At 38.6% G+C, this 9,553-nt stretch overlaps 1 protein-coding gene across 1 annotated transcript in view; it reads left to right on the top strand.

The window, feature by feature from the left end:
* Window positions 1-4,627: 4,627 nt before the first annotated feature.
* Window positions 4,628-9,553, top strand: part of LOC140933612 (acyloxyacyl hydrolase-like) — a 5,757-nt gene continuing 831 nt past the window's right edge. The window contains exons 1-4 of the mRNA XM_073383217.1: window positions 4,628-5,564; window positions 6,796-6,979; window positions 7,650-8,256; window positions 8,908-9,553. The exon at window positions 8,908-9,553 is cut by the window's right edge and continues 831 nt beyond it. Of these exons, the coding sequence (XP_073239318.1) occupies window positions 4,796-5,564; window positions 6,796-6,979; window positions 7,650-8,256; window positions 8,908-9,105 (1,758 nt within the window). The 5' untranslated portion in view covers window positions 4,628-4,795 and the 3' untranslated portion in view covers window positions 9,106-9,553. The remainder of the gene's footprint in view (window positions 5,565-6,795; window positions 6,980-7,649; window positions 8,257-8,907) is intronic.

Below are 9,553 nucleotides of genomic sequence, written 5' to 3'. Positions count from 1 at the left end.
CAGGCGAGAACACAGGTAACCCAGACTTTTTTTGTGAGTTCTTTGGAATTTGAATTTTATTCGAGAATGTCTGAAAATAAACAAAATACGATATAAATTACATTTTTTAGAACAAATTCGCAATAAAAATGACTCATTTAGAAGCGCTCTAGAAGCGAACAGATATTGAAACACACAGCACAAACACTAAGTCTTTTTTATTGCGAATTTAAAAAAAAATGTAATTTAGATCGTATTTTGTTTATTTTTATACATTCTCCTATAAAATTCAAATCCCAACGAACTCCCGTATAGAGTCTGAGTAGCCTCCCCGCAGACGTCCTTTGGGGTTCGTTCGTCACGCATTTATTTCTCCCGAATGCGTGACGAACGAACTACAGAGGACGTCTGCATGCAGGCTAGAGTCTGAGCCGCCTGTGGGTAGAAGCGGATTACTTTTTCTCAACTTTTCAGTCCTTTCCAAAATAAAGCAAAAGATCAAAGAAGAATCCTTTGGTGCTTCCTAGGACCTTATTAAACGAGGCGGGTCTATAAACGCCATCTCTTCCTTGTTTTTTTTACCCTGAAGGGGCCGTTACACCCTTTTGCCCATATTGTCAAAGCATGCCATTTGAAGCTTAAAGCAAGGTGAGACAGACCTCTCTTCATCTAGAAGCAAAAAGAAAGCAAAACTTTCCTTGTGTAAATTTCTGACGGGAGCTAGCTTCGCTCGTTTCCAGAAAGACCTGATAATGTTATAGTCCGGAAAACCTTTGTTTTATGCATTCAAGGTATAGGTTTCAATAAATTTAATTTTGCAGATAACGTGATCCCGGAGTATATTAGTCAATTGATAAAAATCGGTCAAACATCGATTGTATCAATCAATCTGTAGAAATCGATGACACACTCGTTTCGTTCATCGATTTATCTTGATTTTTACCGATTTCATCGATTTATATCGGAAGACTCATCAAACTAAATTTGCATACAGTTAATTTTTCCCCAATCAAACGATAATTTTGCTCCCACTTTTTTTTAATCACTCGATAATTCTAACCAATATATATTTACTTCTCCCTACGAGGTTCGTAAAATTGGAACTCATTTGCATGCACCGGGTTCTGGAGGTGGTCAAACGGTCTGGACAAGGTATTTTATATATACACCTATTTCCACAGGTAGCCCAAGCTCGAAATATGAGCACGGCGGCGAGCATGGGCATTACTGCATAACATTCAAAATATAAGGATTTGTATGGGAAAAAAACCTATCGTTTTTGTAACCTACGAAAATGAAAGGATTTCAGTTTATCTTACTTTATCTTCCACTTCAGTGGAAAGCACTACCTACAAAACCATGGAACTGCAGTGGGCACAAAGACAGCAGTTTTGATTCCTTTGCCAATATTTTCATGACATATATTGAAACAACAAATCTAAGCAAAACTGTCTTTAGAACAACAGTTTGGAAATGCCACATACACGATATCTTTTCCCTATGGGACATGAGTAAACCAGACATTGAAGCCTTTATTGAACAAGCAAGCTTACATCACCTAACTATTGAATTCACGACCGAAACATTTGACACTGAGACTGTGTTTTTAGACACGGTTGTATACAAAGGCACAAGATTCAAGGGAATATCTATCCTTGATGCAAAGACACATTTTAAACAGACGGAAAGCTTCTTGCACACACATTTCACCTCGTGTCACCCTCCAAATGTTAAAAAAGAATTTGTGAAAGGAGAAGCCTTAAGAATCCTACCAAAAAACACCTCAGAAACAACCTTTGAGGAAAATAATTCAAATTTAAAAAAAACGCTTGACGGACGGAGGCTACCCACAATCTTTCAGGGGCACCCAACGTCAATTTTCGGAAAATATCTGTTCGAAAGACGATTTGAGATCTAGAATTTTCGGAACATTTGTTGTAAAATTTCTTGCTTGTGTGCCCCTTCTAGGATTTTTGAACATCTAAAAAAAAGGTATAATTGCCCATTTTTAACGGATTTTTACCCCAAGGTCACCTAGAATTTTCGGGAGCCTTTTTTCTGGCTGAAATTTTCGAAAAGGTAAGTTTTGATCCCTACAATTTTCGTATCACAAGACTTTCAGCAAGGAGATCCGAACAGATGAAAAATTTTTAGGGGATAAAAATATGCCTATATCTACTGTTTAAATACTAAAATACGTTTAACAATGCTACGTTTAAGTGGTTTTGAAATATATTCTCGTTGGGTGCCCCCTATCTTTGATAGAAAACCTACTATCAGAAATAGAATTCACAAAAGGGAGTCTAATTTCCTAAAACAAAACAACAAGGAGGAAAAAGAAATATTGCCATTCGTGACACAATACCAGCCCTCAGTGTCTACTATAAAGGAAGCTTGAATGAAAAAGTGGAATTTTATACAAAACCAACTATAACTTCAATAAATTTTTAAAGAACCACCAATCATTTCCTTACAAAAAAGGAAAATCGTTAAAGGACATGCTCGTTAGAGCCGAAAAAAAAAAAGGTTAACAGAGGGTTCCACGCCCGTATAGATGTGCGGCTTGTCAACCTTTGTATTTTCTCGCACAACAGGTTTGTGAGTATTTTAGCAATAATTCCAGCTGGCGGTGTTTTATATAACAAGTGTAGTCAACTGTCTTGTTAGTAGTTAGTAAAAAATAGGGTGACCCACCCCCTAAGGGTAGCTGAAAATTGCACGACCCACCCCTTGCACAAGGCTCAAAACCTCATGACCCACCCCCTCTCTGCTCCGGCCCACCCCCCCCCCCCCCCCCCGTATACTTTTTGACCAGTCCCTAATACTTCGAGCCGTGGGCTACCTGTGCTATTTCAATAAAGGTTCCATTCTTCATAGCCCGCGGTGCATTACGGGAGCATGTCCAGTAAATTATAATAGGGACTTTAAGATCCAACGGCGCGACGGCGACAAGAACGTCGCTTAAAAAGTGAATTTGAGTTTTTTCAGTCTTTATATCGATTATTCCTACCCACTTACTTTGTCAATTGTAGGCGAACCCTCCTGAAGCTGAATTTCAAGGGACCATATTCAAGCTCAGAAAGAGAAATAAAATTTCGGCGTTGCTTGTTTACGTCCTCCATAAAACGCGAAATTAGGCATTTTCACGTCGTAGTCGTGCACACAGGAAAGAAATGAACAAAAAAGTGTGTTGCACGTGCGAAGTTGTTGTTTTGCTAATTAAACCTATTGTTTTTTTGACGTTCTAGCTCGTCGTCCGCGTCGTTGGATCTTAAACTCCCTAATATATCTGCCCACGACAAACCTAGAAACCTAGAAAGCAAACGCTACTGACGCTTCAATGCCATGTCAGCAGAACGCTACGACAATCTATTTCAAAACACTGAATCCTAGGCTTTTTAGGACGGCGATTTGAGTTAAGGTTTTATTTGTAAGTATCCGGGCTTAGCTTCACTAAAAAGAGCTCGATGTCCTAGCTTAACAATGTTTAATTGCGTATTTTCTAGTGTAGGTAGCCAGCAAAGCTCAAGGACGTCCCTTTCTGAGCAGAAACGATTCAAGACAAAACCAGCAGCAGCCTCCTTAACGCGTTGTACTCTTTTTTGCAGAAATGCGGGAAGTGGAGGCTTTGAACAAGAGACTTCTTAGCCTCTTGTGGTGTCATATTCTTGATCTTTCTTAGAATATCTAGCACTTTATAGCATGATGATGTGACCTCATTTACATGTAATTTCAATTACATTCAGAACAGAACCGTTTCTATTATTACGTATAACATAAAATGTTTCTAAAGGGAAACTTGTGTGTGTAATAGCTTCCGCATTACTTATTTTCATGTTTGTTGATCAGTTGTTACTCGTGCCTGTGTTTTCTCAGCTGTACTATCACAGGTAGCCCAAGCTCGAAATATGAGCATCGGCATCGGTTGCGTCACATTCGAAATATAGGGATTTCTATGGGAAAAAACCTATGGTTTCCGTAACCTACGAAAATGAAAGGATTTCAATAAAAAACAGCTTACCTTACCTAAAATGTGTGTTACGTCTCTACGGGCCCGTTTGTGGTAAATTAAAGCGGCCATTATCCTGATCTTTGACTCGACTTGGATTATTTGTCACGGAAAGACTAACATTTTTGCCCGGGGGGGGGGACTCCCATATGAAACAGACGGGGATGCTCGTCGTCTTGCTTAGGGGTGTAAATTTTGGATTTTGGTCTCTCTTAGGGTGTTCCGGGCAAATTGCCAATATTTTAAGCCGCCAAGTTCTCGTTTAGGGTTCCGCGAAGAACGTAAGATTTATGACAATGCTTTTAAAAACTACTTTTAGATAAAAGCATTCGATGATTATGTCTTTATATCATTAAAACTCATTGCATGTCGTATTTGTGTGTTTTTAAGCGGTCTTTTTTAGGGGTCAAAATTTGCTTAAGCCAGCCCAGATGGTCTCCTTTAGGGGTTAAATTCAAAATTTCCGACGAGCATCCCCGTCTGTTTCATATGGGAGTCCCCCCCCCCCCCCCCCCGGGCATTTTTGCCAGTCTTGGCCAGCACCCACCTCACACCTCTCCATTACATCCCCAGCGGGAATTTGCCGCAGAGGATTATGGGATAGAAGTTCAACGCCGCTCGGTTTCTGCATGCTCATTCTACGCACCGGGAAGTAATTCCCTAAGAATTGACTTTCATTTTTGGTCACATGAATCTCACAAGGAAAACCGATTAGCTTGTCTCTGGTGTGCTTATATTCTGATCTGCTGTTTTGTTGACATACATAGTGGAAAAGCGTCGTAATTGAACGGTCTTAATCGTCCTACTATGGCCGGCCAGCTCGCTACTGTTTCTTCGTTTGTCATCTTCCTCTTCCTCTTTTCTGCTCCAAGATCTTCCAGTCCTTCACATGCAGGACCAGTAACCTTTCCGAAAGGAGTTAACGGAGGAGTTTATTGTCTTGCTTGCACGGCGGTTGTGGCACTTACAGAACAGCTGAGCGTTATTCACAATGAGACTTTCGTAAAATCGTACGACCGTTTGTGCAATATTCTCCCTATCTTCTATAGGAATGCTTGCATCGCTTTGGGCCAATTCTATATTCCACTGGTTATCGACCTCCTAACCGATAAAGTGACCGCAGATGTCATTTGCCACGGGACTCATTTGTGTTACGAAGACGTAGGTCAGCCATATTGCCATGCTTTTCCACCAAGGGCTGATTTCCTTGAGAAAATTGTTCGTTCAAGAGAAAGAGTAACTGCGAAATTGTTTCAGGGAAGTGCTAGTAAATCTAAAAGCCCGGCGGGTTTCGATCCTTGTGCTCTCGCAGGTGTAAAAGAGCTTTGTAAACTGTTTAAGCGTGTTTTCACTAATGATTTGCCACTTTTTGATTGGGATAATGACACTTATAGTCCATCAGTCGAGTCATGGCGAGGAACATCTTGGAGGGGTCGAGACTGTGATGATAGTAATGCTCTTCATCATCCTGGGGCCAAACCAGAGGATGGCGATGTAGTTTCTGACTCAAACTGTAATGGTATTCATGGCACAGATTCTATTACTGGCAAGTCACTCGAGGACATGTTCTGCAAAGGTTGGTAGTTTTATAGCTACTTACATGAACACAGGGCCGCTTTTTGTGGCCTATGGTATAAAAGGTCTGTAGTAATGAAAGTCTGCAGTTTGCGAGGTGATAATCTCTAATCAGTGGCAATATTTGACTTCCTCACTGCATCTATTAATTTCTGAACAGAAAATGTTGAGCCATAAAATACTTGCTATATTCCTTGGGTGAAATACCAGAATATGCACAACCCATATAGTCCTGATCTTAGCAGTTATTGAATTTGTGTCACTTTCTGTTTTGCTTCTTGTACCCATGTGAATCCTAGCCTGCGTAGTTGCAAGATTGTTATGGCTGGGGTACACACGAAGGGAGCGGTAAGGGAAAATCCTACCTGCCACATTTCTCGTAGGTTTTGAATGCTGCCCACTTTTGTCACCTTGGCTGAAACTATAAAATTAGCCAATCAGGGAGAGCAGGGTAGTACAAAAATGAAAGTGGGCAATGTATACATGTACAAAAGGTGAGAATGCAACATCCGGCAAACAAGCTGTTAAGCACAGGAAGACAAAACATAGAAAGGAATGGTCACATTCACAGACAAAACAGCTACTGTACATGTAGCAAGTTATTCAGCTTCCTGACACTTTGGAGAAGACACATGAAACTAAAACCAAATAGGCCATTTAAGTGGTCATTTAAATCCTAAACTGCTTCAGAATTCAAATTCTGTCTGAAACAGAAACCACAGGAAACCAGTATACACAGGAAACAAATCAGAATCCTCCACAGCCTAATCCACAGGTCTGCTTTTCTTAGGTGCAAGTTTTCTATACATCTTAAATAGCTCTCTTGAGGACAGAGGTTGAGCATGGATGGATTGTACTGCTTGAGAGGGGGCAATACTGTTTGATGCTCATTACATCTGTGTTGTAGTCTTGAAAGCCAATTTCCTGTCGGAAAAAATTACTATTGTTAGTGTTTTTGAATAAAGGATAGCGGACTAAGCTTTGTCTCAAATTTTAAGGTGTTTTTCCCTCAAAAATGTCTTAAGATGAGTTCATTCACCTCAAATTTCAGATTTTCATTTTGCAAACTACAGATATTAATTACATTTCATTTTGCATGAGGTTTTTGTTATATAATTACTGTGTGGCCTATTGAATATAACCCTTTTAATACTCTAGCTGCCAACAGGCTGGCCTTCAAGTCTGGGTTTGAACTACCAATGTTTACTTGTGTAGTTCTTATATCTTTTCAGATACAGGATATCTTGGTGTGATTGTTCTTGGTGATTCAGCGGCAGCGCATTTTCATATTCCACCTGAGTGGCTAACAGCACGCTTGATTTCAGATAAAGTCTTTAAAAATGTGGCCTTCATAGTAGAAAATGAATTTGACTGGCCTCAGATGTCTCTTTATTCTGGCTACTTAAGGAGATCAAGGTATACTATCAGCAACAGTATTTTTAGTCCAAAGTAGAAAGACAAAGCCTGAGACTTTACCAAGTTTATAATATGCAACTAATTAAGTTTCTGTTAACTCATCAACTTGGTCTCGTATTATATATAAAGTTCAGCACCAAAGATATACCTTTTCAGTCCCATACCCAAATTTGTAAAAACAAAAAAACATTTAGCAATAGAAAGGGAAGTACTTTTACAAAGTGAAATTTTTATACTGAATCATGACAATCTGAGTTTGGTTTGAAAGATTTTTTTTGTTATTGTTTTGCTTTGTTTTGGTGTTATTTTAATGAAAAGATCTTTTACCTCGATACAAGTCAGTTGTCAAAGCTGTCAATCACTTGACAAAAGGCTTGACAGATGCATAATGTTTTTATGGCTTTGAAAAAGTTGAGAAAACATACTGTTTTTGCGCTGTATTCATATTAATTAAAGACGGTGCATTTACAGCCGCTATACTGTAAAAGGGATAAAAAATTGTAAAGTAAGTATTTGAGGGAGGTATGTACCATTTGTCAATAGAAGGTATACGAAAGGGGTACTTTTTCCTCAGATAGGAGCCTCCCCATATAAAATTTTGTTACCGTAAGTAAACCCCTGCAGTTCAGGTATGAATGGGTTAATACATGAATACCGCTATACTTTACAGGTGGCCAATGGACAAAGGCCATGCAAACTCTATTTATCTAAAGTTGTGGGAAAGAAACCACTGTAACCATAGAGACTACCAAAATCTTGGAAAGAATGGGGCAGACTCCTTTGAGGCAAACTCTAAGCTGATCAAGAGCATGGCACGAGACCAGAAGCTTGACCAACCCGCCCTGGTTTTCTACTCCCTTATTGGAAATGATGTGTGCCATGGTGGTCATGATCTTCATAGAATGACAACCCCTGAGGAGATGCATAATAATGTGATGGAAACACTTCAAAGTTTGGACAAACGCCTTCCAAATGGGAGTCATGTTATTATCATTGGTCTTGTTGATGGTCGTATTCTTTATGATAGTCTCCATAATCGTATTCACCCCATTGGCAAACTGCGGGGAGACGTGACCTATGAACAGTTTTATAACTTCATGAACTGTTTACAGATCTCACCCTGCTTTGGGTACATGAATTCTAATGAGACCATCAGAAATGAAACTAGTGAACGTGCTGCTCAGTTGAGTGCAGTATTAAAGAATGTGGCTGAGACAACAAAATTTGAGAATTTTGATGTCTATTTCTTTGATTGCCCGCTGGAACAAGTTATCAAGGTAAACAGGCATAAACAAACTTCTTTTTGTTTTTTTAAAACACTGCCTTCAAAGTGCCTACTATAGTGATGTCGTAGTTTAATTTTATCCTTGGTTTAAATTTATCATTCATGTTGTTTCAAACTCATGCTCATAAGGATTAAGATCACTGATTACCATCCATGTACTAGTCACATGAAATACTTGTTTACCCCCAAACTTGGTATAAAAAGTTGTCTTCACTCTTTTTTTTTTAATTTCATACTTTTAATCCAATTTAAGGTGTCTTTTTACTTTGCCCTTTGCCATATAATAAAGATAGCAAGTATTTGTACATGCGTGCTGGTGCAATATGACCAATAATCATGATACATAAATTTGTAGAAAATAAAATTAAAAAAATGAGTTTACCATCATATGATCCATTGATGACAATGTATGCATTACAGGTCAAAATTAAAGTCAGGTTAAAATTTTTAACCTGGGTTAATTCTCAATTTCCTTTGTCAGCTCGCAGCCCTAATTATTCATGAATTAGGACCAGGAGACATAGGAAATTGAGAATCAACAAATACATACAAATAACATACACTTTTTCTCCCTTGAAGTCTTGACAAACAATCTTGCTTTAGTTATCTCAGTAAATACATATTTATTTTTAATCTCTGTTAGGAATGGAAAGCAAAAGGTGGTGAGGTTTATGAGTTGATTGAACAAGTTGATGGATTCCATCCAAACCTGAAGGCAGAGGCACTGGCAGCAGATGCATTGTGGCATACACTGGAATCAAAAATACCACATGTGCTTGGCAAGATCAACCCCTACAATTTTTTAATAGAGACAGTTTTCGGTGATCAAGGAGGTTATTAATTGAAATAGTAAAGTAAGGCATGACAGTGTCAGCATTTTCCTGCATATTGATATGCTAAGTTGAGCCGTTCTCTTGTCACTAATGTATTTCATTTTTAGATTAAGTTTGTTGCATGTGTACATTTTTAATAGTATTTGCTTATAATTTTATACACACATCAAATTTAGAGGTAAAAAGGTGGGGCCGATAAATTTTGAATTCTCTTTCACAAGTAAGGCAACACTGAGCAAAAAAAAAGCAATAAAAAGATGCAGGAAACTGTGTAACATGTTATGTTCTATTTAATTTAATTTAATGGAACAAACGAGAGATCACCACAGCAAAACACCAATGAAATATCAGGTTAGCATCCAGGATGCAAAAAAACATGATATCTTCCCGTGAAAATAACATTTTTGCTGTAGTTATATAGTAAATCGCGGCGCGTTTCGCAGCAAAAGAATATTA

Source organism: Porites lutea, chromosome 4, assembly GCF_958299795.1.
Source record: "Porites lutea chromosome 4, jaPorLute2.1, whole genome shotgun sequence".
Lineage (NCBI taxonomy): Eukaryota > Metazoa > Cnidaria > Anthozoa > Scleractinia > Poritidae > Porites > Porites lutea.
Note: the sequence above shows the minus strand (reverse complement) of the source record. Positions and strands in the feature narration are given on the sequence as shown.